This window comes from Drosophila ananassae, chromosome 3R, assembly GCF_017639315.1.
Source record: "Drosophila ananassae strain 14024-0371.13 chromosome 3R, ASM1763931v2, whole genome shotgun sequence".
Classification (NCBI taxonomy): domain Eukaryota; kingdom Metazoa; phylum Arthropoda; class Insecta; order Diptera; family Drosophilidae; genus Drosophila; species Drosophila ananassae.
In genome coordinates, this window is record NC_057930.1 from 12,042,388 (window position 1) to 12,056,128 (window position 13,741).

Here is a 13,741-nt window from a genome sequence, read left to right on the forward strand (position 1 = left end):
AAATAAACCTTCAAAAATAAATTGAAATGTTTTTAATAAATTAGTAAGAGAAAAATGTTAATTAATTACGTTATTTGTTTGAATATAATTGCAAAAGAACCTTTTTTTAATTTAAGTGTAGTTTTCCACATAAATATCAAGAAAACTATTTGATAGTTGGCCAGGTTTTCACGAAAATTTACATCCGATTTGAATAAGGAGTACCATTTACAAATCAGGACTCCAATCCGCTTCGATCTGTATCCAAATATGGGAGACAAAAATTTCATCGATTTTTGGTAAAAATTTTTGGATGTTACCCCTTTAAAAATTTTCGAAAATCGGGGTCAGATTTCAGTTGGCCAGGTTTTGACGAAAATTGATAGTACACGAAGATCCAAGATCGGGATGGTATAACATTCATTAACCAGCAAAATATTATGGAAGTTATGAATACGTTTCTGAAATAAATCAACGCGTTATCCTTTTTAGGCCATGTTGATGGCATTTGCCAATTTTAGCCAATATCTTAGCCAATTTACATCCGATTTGAAAAAGGAGTACCATTTACAAATCAGGACTCTAACTCCATAACATTTTATAAAGCGAACAATTTTTCCATTCGTGTGGTACTGCTACAGATCAAAATTCAAATTTGGCGCCCTCTGTGCTCATCACAGGGTGACCACAGTTGAACGACATGAAATGAAGCTCCAGAAAATCGTAACGATGGAAATGAAGCTCCGGAAAATCGTAACGCTGCAAAAATGAAGCTCTGGAAAATCGTAACGAGAATATTACGAATTCCGTAATATTTTGCCGCGCAGAAATGTAAAAATGAACATTTAAAATTTTGAATTATTAAGCAATTAAAACGAGGCTTATTTTAGGGAAAAATAAGGAGTTTATTGTTTTAGATTTGAATTTTTATTACATACTATTATTTTGCAGAGGTGTCCATAAAAACGGAGTCAGAGTCGGGAGACCCCGTCCCCGGACCCCCTCAGTTGCTTCCACAAGTGGTCCTCCTGAAACAAAGATCAAAACGGAATCCTCTGCATCCACAATGGATTCTGTAAAAACGGAACATTCTGGTAGTGCAGATCCTTCAACAGGATCTGTACCCACTAATGGTCAATCAGCAGATGATTCATCCGTGTCCTCGAGCAGCACCAGGCCTTCCTGCCGCTTTGGTATTCGTTCGTGGTTCAAATTACTGAATTATATAATCTTGTTTACTAACCACAATCATTCTAGACGCAATCCAGTCCACAGAAGTTCAGAAGCTCATCCAGGAGATCCTGACTATCGACGACCCAACTTCCCGGAACCGCCTCTGGGCACCCCACCGTGTCCCTTCGGCAACGCTTGCTACCGCCGCAATCCCATTCACTTTCAGCAGCATTCACACCCTCCAGACTGTAAGTAGGACTCGCTTCGCTTCGACTTCAAGTGGACTAAAGTTCAGAAACTTCAGTCAATTCCGCCCAGAACATAAGCAACCGTCTCCGACAACGGAAAGCCAAGAAACCGCAGCAAGATTTTGCTTCAGAGGACGAGGAGGAGGAGGAGGATGAGGAGGATCCTTTCGCTGATGACAATGACCAAGATGCTGACTATCGTCCAGGCGGGGATATAGACGACGATGATGAGGAGGACGAACTAGAGTTCGACAGCCAGCGCATCAACAGCGAAGATTACGATTAAATAGGATCTGAAGTTCCATTTCATCCCATCTATTGGGTTTATTGTTAATCTATATTCTAGAATAAGTTGTTTCAAATACCAAATTACTTAGTTGTACCCCATTTGGCTGCCTCTCCGCCACGAACCTTCACATTGTAGCAGACATTCTCGGCTTTCAAAACGCTCTGCCGCATGGTAGTGATCTTGCGCCACAGCTCACGGGCACGCTGGCAGTTCAGGCTAATGTACCTGGAATTCGAAGGATGAGCCGATTTCTTCCAAGTGAGGGGGAGTAAAAGTGCTGCAGGGCCTTGCAGGTCTCCATGCATGCGTCCGTGTCACCGCTGCCCAGGGAGTTGATGCAGCGACGCATCAGTTCTCCCGTAAGATCGGAAAGACCAAGAATGTACTCGGTTGGGTCGACAAAGAATTGGAACTTCTTGAGGCTCTCTTCCGCCAGCGTGGCAAGTGCAGTATCCACTTCGTTTCCGTCTTCATCCTTGGGCTTGGGTGGCTCATCCTCGACGTACTGCATCACTGCTTGAAGGGCCTGCCAGTCCGACACGCACTTGACCTCGTTCTGCGAGTCCTGATACAACTTTCAAATTCCCCGCCAATATAAATTCAAACTTTTGTTTAATTAAATAGCACCCTAGAATTAAATTTAATTAGTTTTAAACTATTAAACAAATGTAAGCTTTTATATATTTAAAAAATCAACACCATTTATTCCCAAACAAAAACTCAAATATAATTTCTTTCTCAGAAATAAAAAATAACATTGAAATGCAAATGGAATAATATTTCTTAAAAATGCGTTAATTAATCCAGCATCTTGCGGATCATATAGTTAAGAATTCCACCGTTTTTAAAGTAGGTAATGTCCACCTCAGTGTCGAAGCGCAGCGTGGTGTCGAAAATATTGCCATCGGCCTCTACCTGAATGCGCTGGCCGGGCTTTAAGCCACTGGGCAGGTCGATATTGTAAGTCTCGCGGCCACTCAGCTTCAGGGTCTCGGCGCTCTGTCCTGGCAGGAACTGCAGCGGGATAATGCCCATGCCCACCAGGTTGGAGCGGTGAATGCGCTCGTAGGACTCCGCAATCACCGCCTTGATGCCCAGCAGGAACGGTCCCTTGGCGGCCCAGAGTCTGGAGCTGCCACTTCCATAGTCCTTGCCCACAAGCAGGACCAGAGGAGTTCCCTCGCTTCGGTACTTCTCCGCCGCATCGAAAATGTCCAACTCCTCGCCACTGGGCACGTGTATAGTGGTGGGTCCTGTTCTGGAGGCCAGCTTGTTGAAGAGACGAATGTTTGCGAAGGTTCCTCGCGCCATAACCGCATCGTTGCCCCGCCTTGATCCGTAGGAATTGAAGTCCCGCGGCGTGAGCCCACGCTCCGCCAAGTAGCGCGCTGCAGGAGATCTCCTGGCAATGGATCCCGCTGGAGAGATGTGATCGGTGGTCACCGAGTCGCCCAGCATGAGAAGGCAGCGTGCATTCGCAATTCCGCTCAGTTTGGGCAGTTCACGAGTCATGTCCTGGAAGAAGGGAGGACGTTTGATGTACGTGGATGCCTCGCTCCTCTCTGAAACCTGCAGCGTCTCCCAGTCCTGTGACCCCAGTTGTATTTTGCCTGGTTGTGTCGGAAAAGTGAGATATTATTAAAAAGTAATTAAAACAGTCTCAGTACTCACTGTAGACTTCCTGGCGGGCTAGCGAGGTAGTTGGCTCTCGTATTGGGGTGGATGCGTCCCTCGAAATTCCGGTTACCCGAAAGGACACCACAGCAAACCAATCCGTTCTTCTCGATGGTGTTCACAACATTTTCGTGCAGAGGACCAGAGTTTCCGATACAGGTCATGAATCCGTAGCCGACGATATCGAATCCCAGCTTCTCTAGGTAGGGAATCACTCCCGACTCCCTCAGATAATAGGTCACCACTCCCGAGCCAGGCGAGAGCGACGTCTTAATATAGGGAAGAATATTCAGGCCCTTCTCGACGGCTTTCTTGGCCAGTAAACCGGCCCCCAACATCACCGAGGGGTGGGAGGTGTTGGTGCATGATGTAATTGCAGCAATCACCACAGATCCATGCCCGATCTTGTAGCTCTTCCCATCGTCCCACTGGAACTCCCCGCTGGCTTTGAGAGCGTCCGGTGACACTGCGAATCCCTTGAATCCCACGGGACTGATCAGGCAGGACTTGAAATCTTCCAGCATGCCAGAGACTGAGACGCGGTCATGCGGACGCTTGGGTCCAGAAACGGAAGTAACCACCGTCGACAGATCCAGGGTGGCAGACTGCAAATGGAAGGTTTTTTAGAACTGAAGTATAAAGGCTTCTATTATGACCTACCTCAGTGTATACGGGATCCTGAGCTTCAAGAGAATAGTCCCGAAGTTGCTTTGTGGCCTTAAGATACTCCCGAATGACGTCGATTTTCTTCTCCGACCGATTTAAAGTTGATTATTTATGACTACTGTGCCTCTTACATTCAAAAATCAATACTCACTTGTCTGATCCATGTAGCTAAGGGTGTTCTCATCAATCGGGAAATAGCCGACGGTGGCTCCGTACTCCGGACACATGTTGCTTATTGTGGCTCGATCTGCTATACTTAGCTCCGCCACTCCGGGTCCGTAGAACTCGACGAACTTGCCAACTACGCCCAGCTGCCGCAAGTGCTTTGTGATGGTCAGAACTAGATCGGTGGAGGTGGCCAACGGGCCCAACTTTCCCTCCAGCTTGTAGCCAATAACCTCAGGCAGCAGCATGGAGATGGACTGACCCAGCATCACAGCTTCTGCTTCACGCCCCAGCCCAATACTCCCAAGCCATTGATCATTGTGGTGTGGGAGTCAGTGCCAACAACGCTGTCCGGGTATAGGATCTTCGAGCCATCGGCCTCATTGCTTTCGAAAACTACACGCGCCAAATATTCCAGGTTAACCTGATGCACTATGCCGGACCCAGGCGGCACAATCAGCATATTGTCGAAGGCTTTGGCCCCCCACTTGAGGAATGTAAAGCGCTCCTTGTTGCGCTCAAACTCCAGGGACTGGTTCTTGGACAGGGCGTCCGAGGTGCGTGCAAAGTCAACCTGCACGGAATGGTTGATGACCAGGTCGGCGGGACAGATGGGATTGATTTTCTCGGGGTTGCCGCCCAGCTGTCGGACAGCATCTCGCATGGCGGCGAAGTCCACCACGGCGGGAACACCAGTGAAGTCCTTAAAATATAAATGTTACCCACAAATGTACATCAGAGTGTTGTTACTCTCCCACCTGCAGAATAACACGCGCCGGCTTGAACAAAACCTCCACGTCATTGGCTCCTTGTTTTAGGCCAGGGGTCCATCCCAAAATGCTCTGCACATCTTTCTCTAGCACATGGAAGTTGTCGCAATTGCGCACCGCGGATTCCAGCAGTACGCGAATAGAAAACGGCAGGGAATCTGTGAAAAATCGAAGCAATAAATCTGTAAGGATTTTAAATCAGCTAAATATAATCACGTTTTTAAATAAAACCTACTGGAGGACATGACGGAGAAATAGGACAAAAACAAGGCACTCAGTGTGGCAAGACGCTTAAAGCTACTGAACGACAAAGTACACCGAAACAAATAAGTTTGTGGATTTTAAATTATTTTACACAACAAAATTAATTATATATAATTTAAATATATTTAATGAAGGGACGACAGAAATTTGTAAGGTAAGAGATTTTTAATAATACCATTTTCCAAATTTCGGCAAAAATATTTTGTTATATAGAGAATCGCTCCACAAGTCGTTTAAAGTATTCCGCTCAAGAATCGGATAAATATTGCCAGAGATATAGTCGATTCTCTATTGATTAAAATTTTGAAATATTAGGAATTAAAAAATACTTTGAAAAACAAATGTGGAAAATTAAACATTTTTATTTTAAAAATTTTAAATACTAATTTAATTAATTAAATAATAATTTAATAATAATAAAAATAATAAATAATAATAACAATAATAATTTTATTTAAAAAATCTTAAAATTACACCGCTCCTTATTATATCAGTCTAATCTGTAAAAAACAAATTGCATATTAATAAAAATTTAATTATTTATATGTTTTTTAAACTTACCAAAAATGCCGTCGAGGATCTCCTCAGAAGCACCATACAACTCCTCCGCCGTATCCTCCACGGCCCTCTCTTCATTTTTCTGTATTCGCCAACGCTGCCGCAAATCGGCCATCTCGCCAACAGCCTCATACAATGTATTGTTGCCCTTACATCGAAATTTTCGGTGCTGCCCAAGATTGGGCAGCGCTTTGATGAAAGGGCAGTATTGGCAGCCGTAAACTTTTGGTATTTTTGCGCACATTGCAAAGTGGGCCGAGTACTTCCGATTAGACGCGCATGGCAAGAAGCAAAGTGGGCACTGCAGTTTCTCATTTACCCACTTTGTGCCGTTGCCATCAAAATGGACTACCTCCTTCCATTTATGTTCGTACCGGGTGCGGTACAGTCTTTTCGGGTTCTTCTGCGCTCCGTCTTCCACCGGCTCCGGAGCTGCCAACACCGGATCCGGTGCTGCCAAGACCAGTTCCGGTGCCGCCAACACCAGTTCCGGTGCTGCCAACACCGGATCCGGTGCTGCCAAGACCAGTTCCGGTGCCGCCAACACCAGTTCCGGTGCTGCCAACACCGGATCCGGTGCTGCCAAGACCAGTTCCGGTGCCGCCAACACCGGCTCCGGTTCTGCCACCACTGGCCGCCTTCGATTGACAATCACCCGCCTTTTAGGGGCTACCCGCTGAATAATTGTTTTTTTGAAAATTTTCTGAAATTTTAGTAAAACAAGAAAAGGAAATAATAAAACAAGAAAGGAAAGCTAACTTCAGGCGGAGCCGAAGCTTATATACCCTTGCAGTTCAGTCGCAGTCCGCTAGGTGGCGCCACGCATCTTATATTATAGCGGATCGTTTATAGTCTGGTTATAGTCGTTAAACCTACATCGTTGAAAAGGTTTTTTAAATATCTATTTCACCTTCTTTAAGACAAAAAGTCTTAATATTACAAAAAAAAAAAAACACTCTAAAAATAAATTTAAATAAAAACAACTTCGGGCGGAGCCGAAGCTTAGATACCCCTGCAGTTGAGTCGCAGTCTGCTAGGTGGCGCCACGCATCTTATATTATAAGATATATAGCGGATCGTATATATTCGGCCGATCCTTATGAAAATTGGCAGATCAGATTGTTTTTCCCAAAGAGGAACCCCCATTGAAACTCCCAGCCTTCTAACTTGAAAAACAACGAAGTTATGGCATTTCCGATCGTTCTATTACAGCTATAGGATATAATCGACCGATCCCGGCCGTTCCGACTTACTGCCTGCATGCAAAATAAGGATGTGTGTAAAGTTTCAACTCGATAGCTTTAAAACTGAGAGACAAGTTTGCGTGGAAACAGACGGACGCACATGCTTATATCGACTCAGGAGGTGATCCTGATCAAGAATATATATACTTTATAGGGTCGGAGATGTCTCCTTCACTGCGTTGCACACTTTTGACCAAAATTATAATACCCTCTGGAACTAACTTAAAAAAACACCAAAATTATGCCAATTGCGATCCTTATATGACAGATATAGGATATAGTCGGCCGATCCTTATGAAATAAGATATTTTTGTCAAATATAACAGTTCGAAAAGTCTCAACTCTCTAACTTAAAAAACACCAAAGTTATGGCATTTCCGATCAAGCAGTTATATGGCAGCTATAGAATATAGTCGCCCGATCCCGGCCGTTCCGACTTATATACTACTTATTTTTTTTACTTACCACATTTGTAACTTGTCCATAATTTTTAAACATTTTGAAGATTATTATATATCGGACGTCAATTTGAAATTCTGTGTTGAAATGCAATTTCATTTCCATCCGTTTCCATGTGCATTTCGAACGAGCTTTCTAACGGGACCGTAGGAACTCAAGCTCAAGCAGCCAAAGGAGCAACCAGGGATGCAGCCTATTTGCATTAATTTATTTAAAAAATATTATTTTTAAATTGGGGTTGGTTTTTGGGGTTTAGTTGGATTTTTAAATATTATTTAATTTGTATTTCAATTATATTTAACAAAAGTTTTCGTGTCCCTGGTTGCAATTAAAAAGTGGAATCTATTCGAACAGCTGATTCTTTATTTACCATTCTTCATTTACCATTATTTACCCGCCATGGAGTTCGCACTTTATTTAAAAATGTTCGAAAATGATAATTTCTCCCACGCTTTTAAAGTATGGATGGAGAAGCGGAAATTGGATTTGGAGCAAGGAAAGGTGAACATGAGCAGTAACCTAAACTTCATCATCGAAGGCGATGAACCTTTTTTCATCGCTTTCGATGAGTTTCACATGAAACACATCAAAGTAAGCAATAATACAATAATAATATAATAATATAATAAATAATAATAACATTTTTATTTTTCAGAATGCGCCTGAAAGTTTCCATGGGTGGAAAATATTTGCAATTGCGGCGTCCAATTTAAATGGACACCTGCAAATCATTCATTTGAAAACTGTAAGTGTAATATGTACACAAATTAAATTAATTTATTAAAATAATTATTCTTTTTTTTCAGATGTCGAGTGGGATGGGGAAACTGGGTTCCGTCGCCATCAAAGATAGTGTGGAAGAAGTCGTAAATTTAATAAATAATTTGCGCTTAAAAAACAAATTGGCCGGCGCGGTGGCGGACAAATGTCCATCAAACCAGGAGGCAATAGCCTTCTTACAACAAAAACAAGTACCGGTCTTGTATGACCTACATCATTTTTGTGGTACTTTACTAAGATTAGGTCATGTTGATAACATTTTAATGCACCTCTATATTGATGTGTCATTTACGAAACATAATTTTGTTTCATTTTTTAAAAAATTTAAAAGTTTAGTCGAAGACACCGTCCCAAACGATTTGAAGGATCGATACATAGATGAGGCAAGTTTTAATAAAAATGTATTAAAAAATCATTTAATAATACTTTTAACTTTTCAGTTGCTCAGCTTGGAAGCCTTTGTGAGGAACGTGTTCCAGGTATATCCAGAAAGGAGCACGATTTTAAAATGGTTGAATTCGAACCATTTCGAAAGAGTGGGCGCTTTGCTAGTTAGCAAAACCCATGTCGGAATGGAAGAAGGATTCCTAAAGGATTCCAGCAAAACCCTTGCTGACCCACAAAAGGCCATTCAATTCGTGGCGACATTGGCCACTATCATAGTGCAGTTGATGCACAAAAATTTAAAAAACTCGTAAGCATTCATGTACATATTTTCTAAAATTTAAATAACTAATATATATAATTTGTAGGCGTGTTGGACTGTCACAGTTGTATTGCTCAGAGGAGGATACTATTGAATCCGAAGCAGGACCCTCGAAAAGAGCCAAAATGGATTAGTATTAGTAAATATCCATATACTATAAAATCTGTTCGAGTTTTAATTTTATACATAGTTTAATGATTCAACTTAAATACTAAATACCAATCGAATACCAGCATTGACAGGCTTATCATCCACAGGTATGTACATATGTCAAGTCATATCTACCGCATTTCCCGCTCTGCAAAGTTGGTAAACAAATGTCTTCCAGAAAGTCCTGCCCGAAGTATAAAGCCGATCTCACCGATAAGCTTAGCAATCTAACTAAATCAAAAAAAGAAACTTCAGCGGAACCTGCCAGTCCCCCCCCGGCACCAGCACCAATTTCGGAAACCAACGAACCCATCTCTGTGAATCTACTGGATAAACTGCTAGTGGAGGATGACAGTGATCGAAATGCTGGATCCACCTTGGTGGGCTACCTTAATGACTTGGATCAGTTAGCTACCTTTCCGGCGTCCGACGCAAACCGGTTGCAAAAAGACCTCCTCAAGGCTGAGACAGATTACCTGGAGGCCAAGTCCGAATACTTTACCAAGATGAACGAGATATCTGAGTTGAAACGCACGGTCACAATGTTGGAGGCGAAGAAGACCCAGCTGGAGATTGTAAAGCTGAGAGCTGAGTGCGAGTAGTTAAGCCAGCAATGTATTTTATGATTTTAAAGTGTTCTGGAAATCTGTTCCAGTTTTGATTTAACAAATAGTATAATGTTTCAACTTAAAATATACTTTTAAAAATTCATTTATTACTTTTTTATAAATCAAAATGAATGTATCTTATACATCACATAATTATGTACCTATTTTGTAGTATTCTGTTTCAGAATCGGATGCGTTTTGTGCGTCCCATTCATTTTTATAATTTTAAAGCAAATCCTCTAGAGAATTTGACAAAGAATGTAAAAACTTTATAAAGAAGGCGACTCATCAGAAAAAAGTATAATCAAGAATCAATATAAAGATCAATAAATATTTTTCGCTTAATTATCAGAGATTGCGAAACTCGAGAAAATAATCTAATGATGTACGGGTATTTATATACCTGTCCGAAAACAGTCTTGAAATGCACATTGACAGCGTTCACACGGGAGATCGATGTTTAAAATGTCCCGAGTGTCAGAGAAAATTCAAGAAACATTCGCATTTGCAACAACATATGGCGGTTCACAGATGTGTTTTTTAGAATTCGGACTGGAATCCTTTTTTTTTTTTTTAACACGAAAAATTGTTAAAGTCTTTTATATTGCTACCAGATCTATTATGTTTCTTAAGCCCAAAGCTATACATTAGTTTGGAATATATTATGTATCATTTTTATAATAGAATAAGAAAGACAGTAACTAAACTAAGCTGCTAAACTATTAAAAAAAAACTATACATTAAATTTGTATTGATGAATTATGTTTTTTTGTATACGTACTTTAATTTTGAAAGTTTATTTAATAAATAAAAAGTTGTGTAAAAAAATGTTGATTTAATATTTAAAATATTCCCCTCTGTTATGCAAGGATTTTTTAAAACAATTTGTTTTTTTAACACAAAAGGGGTAACATTACGAGTTTTACCAAAAATCGATGAAAATTTTGTCTCCCATATTTTGAAACAGGTCGAAGCGGATTGGAGTCCTGATTTGTAAATGGTACTCCTTTTTCAAATCGGATGTAAACTGGCTAAGATATTGGCTAAAATGTGTTTGAAAAATGCCATAAAATTTCTACTGCTTCTTAGTTTTAATTTTAATTATAAACATAATTTTTAGAAAATTAGTCAGCGCTTTTATAAATAATACATTTAAATAATACTCTGTTAAAAACGGAAATACATAAAAATAATCCCACATTTAATGCGCAAGTCAACAAAAGTTACAAAGTCATCCTTGCAGATCATCTTGCTTATGGATCCTGATGTGCCTGTTAAGAGTTTGTTTTTGCGTGAAAGATTTGGAACAATGTGAACATTTAAAGGGACGTTCGCCCGTGTGAGTCCGCATGTGCGTGGTGAGATCAAATTTCTTTTTAAAAAACTTCTGGCAAATGGTACAGCTATGAGATCTCTCGTCCGAGTGAATCCTCGAATGAACCTCCAACGTTTTCATTCTCTCAAAGGACTTTGGGCATTGGGAGCACTTGTAAGGTCTATCCTGTATGTGCGTTTTGGTGTGTTCCCTGAGAGCTGAACCATGCGAAAAAGTCTTCAGGCAACTTAAACATTGGTATGGTCGTTCTCCGGTGTGGGTAAAGATGTGATGGCGAAGATATGATTTCTTTGCAAATGCCTTCGAACACTCCGAGCACTTGAATGGTCTCTCTCCTGTGTGTGTTCGGACGTGGGCTTTAAGGTTGCACCTTTTGGCAAAAGCTTGTGGGCAGAAGGAGCACTGAAATGGTCGGTCGCCGGTATGTCTTAAAGTGTGGTCCCTTAGATGAGATTGGCGGCTGAAGGATTGTGAACAGTAGGTGCAATTAAAACGTTGCTTCTGATTAGGCATGGAAATGGTATGGTCCTCGATATTCTTGCAGGAAGTGGCCTCGTCCTCGATTTTGTCCTCGGCCTCCTCTTCCTCCTTTACAATGCAATCCGCCTCAAAACTAAATTCCATGCAAAGTTCTTCCTCTGCAAATTCATCGTCAAAAATAGGTTCGTTTTTAACTTGGAAAGAATATTTTGGTAGTGGCACATAGCACTGACTAAGATCCTTTGTCGTTTCCATCCTTTCTTCCTCGACAATGATTAGTTATTTCTCAGTCTTCGTTTTATCCTCTTAAGAGTACTTATTTTCCATTTGCTTAATTTTTTTATTAATTTAATTTTTAAAGTGAAGAAACTCCAAATGTTTTTACTTTTTAATAACATCTGTTTTGCTTCAAAATAAAATACTCTGGTCACCCTGTGGTCGGCACAGAGGGTGATTTTTGCAAATGGAAGGCTGTTAATTTTTGAAATCAAAAAAAGACAGTTTCTATTTACTTATAAAAAGGTAAAAATCTTTATTCTCCTTCATTTGTACTTAAAAAAATATTAATTAATTATTATAATTATAACGTATAAAGTATAGGAAATGTGAGGATAAATATATAAACCAAAAGTATAGTTATACATTTTTAGTCAAAATCTGTTTTTTTAGTTTTGTTTTGTTTTTGTAATATTCGTTTTTATACTTTTTGATTACCCTTCTTATTTCTAGCTCAAAGTCTTTGGTGGATTTTCCTTCTTTATGTGTAGCCGCTAAAAAAAAGAATTTAATTCAGTCATTAATCACATAATTGAAAAGTTACACTCACCCATTAAGGCGTTGTTTATGTGCACACACTCGATTAGTGAGGTTTTGCCATATTCGCCAGTATAATTTAAATTAATTATTACATTTTTAGACAAAATTTTTGGCAAATTTTTTAGACCTTCAGGATGGAGCATGTTTCTAAAGAGTTTAATCTAAAAAAAAAACTTTTAGAGAAAAGACATAAACCAAATATAAAAAATTAATTAAACCTACATATTTTGATGTATTTGATCCAATCTTTTCATTCATTTCCATCAATTTGGATTTATTTTCGATAGGGAATGCTCCAAATTCCTCTTGCAAAGAATTTTCTTCAATACATACATTAATTTTGTTATTTATAAGGTTTGAAATTCCTAAAAATAATGTAAAATTAAGTTTTCAAAGTATTTGCATGAACATGGCATACATACTTTCAATCTCAATTAGCTTTTTTTCCATGTTATCTACAAAAGAATAATATTTTTAGTTTTAAATAAAGCTTCTTTTGTATTTAACTTACCATTCATAAAATTCATTTGCTCTGAAAATATTAAACAGAAAAACAATCATCAATCATTATATGAAATAAAACAAAACCGATTGCAGACTCACTTTGAAGATCATTGAGTTTTTCATTCATTTCTTCACAGCACTTCTTTTTGGGGGGCTCGGTATCATGAGTTGCGATGTGTACTTTCAGCTGCGATTCGTCCTTACAGGTTTTTGAACAGTAGGGGCACTTTAAAGGTTCATTATCATTTATATTTTCTACTTGAAATGTATCAACCCCGTCTATAATGGGTTCGTTTTTTACGAGACAATTGGAGGGGCCAGGATCTTGAGCATCCAAAGGATCGGTGTCGCTCCAATCTACAACTTCATATGAGTCTCTTCGCGCATCGAGCAGATCCATATTTATATCATTGTTTAATCCGTTTTCAGAGGCAAATGTTTGGCGGCTCCTCTTGTAGGTTTCCTTCATCTTGAAGGCATTCTGTGTGTCCATCAAACAAGTTAGGCATATCGTATCGGGATACGGATCGTCCTTTGCAACTGGAAATCCAGTGCATTGCGAAATCATGTCGGCAACAGAAATCCCCGCATCCTGATTTCCCGCTCCATCGAATATGTTTACCATGACGCCGGTACTATTCTGACAAACTCGGCACACTTTTTTCGTGGCCCTAAAATAATAAACATTTTGTCTATTAGACTGCTATATTATTTAGGCAGGCATACGTACATTTTGTTTGTATTTATATATTTTATATTTTTGTTTGTATTTATTGAGAATAAATTGTAGGACGCTTCAATCAGCTGGTATACAGTGTTACCAGATGACATTTTGGACTTCCCCCTTAATTCTACTAAAAAATCCTACTTCC

At 39.8% G+C, this 13,741-nt stretch overlaps 6 protein-coding genes and 1 long non-coding RNA gene across 7 annotated transcripts; 4 read left to right on the forward strand and 3 right to left on the reverse strand.

The window, feature by feature from the left end:
• The first annotated feature begins 701 nt into the window (after window positions 1-701).
• On the forward strand, window positions 702-972 carry LOC116656071. The gene is made up of 2 exons (XR_004311084.1): window positions 702-810; window positions 931-972. It is a non-coding gene; the product is annotated as an uncharacterized LOC116656071 (long non-coding RNA).
• Window positions 973-1,128: 156 nt separating this feature from the next.
• Window positions 1,129-1,699, forward strand: LOC6507296 (aprataxin and PNK-like factor; the record flags this gene model as incomplete). The annotated part of the gene is made up of 3 exons (XM_032455455.2): window positions 1,129-1,178; window positions 1,237-1,400; window positions 1,457-1,699. Coding segments are annotated over 3 exons (444 nt in total), but the record flags the coding sequence as incomplete, so codon positions are not given.
• Window positions 1,700-2,446: 747 nt separating this feature from the next.
• On the reverse strand, window positions 2,447-5,224 carry LOC6503369 (cytoplasmic aconitate hydratase-like). The gene is given in 8 exon segments (XM_032455332.2): window positions 2,447-3,299; window positions 3,361-3,374; window positions 3,376-3,968; window positions 4,024-4,144; window positions 4,177-4,480; window positions 4,483-4,897; window positions 4,953-5,146; window positions 5,200-5,224. Coding segments are annotated over 8 exon segments (2,463 nt in total). The 5' UTR covers window positions 5,210-5,224; the 3' UTR covers window positions 2,447-2,487.
• Window positions 5,225-5,688: 464 nt separating this feature from the next.
• LOC116656022 lies at window positions 5,689-7,528 on the reverse strand. Its single transcript, XM_032455143.1, has 3 exons — window positions 7,496-7,528; window positions 5,790-6,462; window positions 5,689-5,728 (listed from the first exon to the last, which is right to left on the reverse strand). Exons 1-3 carry the CDS (start codon window positions 7,526-7,528, stop codon window positions 5,724-5,726), a joined length of 711 nt encoding a protein of 236 aa, XP_032311034.1. The 3' UTR covers window positions 5,689-5,723.
• Window positions 7,529-7,863: 335 nt separating this feature from the next.
• On the forward strand, window positions 7,864-9,305 carry LOC123256978. Its single transcript, XM_044716354.1, has 6 exons — window positions 7,864-8,080; window positions 8,145-8,234; window positions 8,296-8,652; window positions 8,710-8,963; window positions 9,022-9,114; window positions 9,233-9,305. The coding sequence occupies exons 1-5, from the start codon at window positions 7,889-7,891 to the stop codon at window positions 9,107-9,109; spliced, it is 981 nt and encodes a 326-aa protein (XP_044572289.1). The 5' UTR covers window positions 7,864-7,888; the 3' UTR covers window positions 9,110-9,114; window positions 9,233-9,305.
• Window positions 9,174-9,834, forward strand: LOC6507307 (the record flags this gene model as incomplete). The annotated part of the gene is made up of 2 exons (XM_032455144.2): window positions 9,174-9,232; window positions 9,304-9,834. Coding segments are annotated over 2 exons (483 nt in total), but the record flags the coding sequence as incomplete, so codon positions are not given.
• Window positions 9,828-13,716, reverse strand: LOC6502747 (zinc finger protein 91). The gene is made up of 8 exons (XM_014904885.3): window positions 13,600-13,716; window positions 12,969-13,540; window positions 12,877-12,897; window positions 12,788-12,820; window positions 12,588-12,730; window positions 12,376-12,526; window positions 12,216-12,319; window positions 9,828-11,828 (listed from the first exon to the last, which is right to left on the reverse strand). Exons 1-8 carry the CDS (start codon window positions 13,698-13,700, stop codon window positions 10,965-10,967), a joined length of 1,989 nt encoding a protein of 662 aa, XP_014760371.2. The 5' UTR covers window positions 13,701-13,716; the 3' UTR covers window positions 9,828-10,964.
• Between the last annotated feature and the right edge of the window lie 25 nt (window positions 13,717-13,741).

What these genes read in the sequence shown, in the direction of transcription:
- LOC116656022 (XM_032455143.1), bottom strand. Translation starts at nt 7,528, where the DNA reads ATGTTTAAAAATTATGGACAAGTTACAAATGTG. An exon ending in ATGGACAAGTTACAAATGTG is followed by an intron (nt 6,463 to 7,495) that starts GTAAGTAAAAAA and finishes ACAATTATTCAG; the next exon opens with CGGGTAGCCCCTAAAAGGCG.
- LOC123256978 (XM_044716354.1), top strand. Translation starts at nt 7,889, where the DNA reads ATGGAGTTCGCACTTTATTTAAAAATGTTCGAAAATGATAATTTCTCC. An exon ending in TTCACATGAAACACATCAAA is followed by an intron (nt 8,081 to 8,144) that starts GTAAGCAATAAT and finishes TTTATTTTTCAG; the next exon opens with AATGCGCCTGAAAGTTTCCA. An exon ending in AGGATCGATACATAGATGAG is followed by an intron (nt 8,653 to 8,709) that starts GCAAGTTTTAAT and finishes TTAACTTTTCAG; the next exon opens with TTGCTCAGCTTGGAAGCCTT.
- LOC6502747 (XM_014904885.3), bottom strand. Translation starts at nt 13,700, where the DNA reads ATGTCATCTGGTAACACTGTATACCAGCTGATTGAAGCGTCCTACAAT. An exon ending in TATATAAATACAAACAAAAT is followed by an intron (nt 13,541 to 13,599) that starts GTACGTATGCCT and finishes TTATTATTTTAG; the next exon opens with GGCCACGAAAAAAGTGTGCC. An exon ending in AAAGCTAATTGAGATTGAAA is followed by an intron (nt 12,731 to 12,787) that starts GTATGTATGCCA and finishes CATTATTTTTAG; the next exon opens with GAATTTCAAACCTTATAAAT.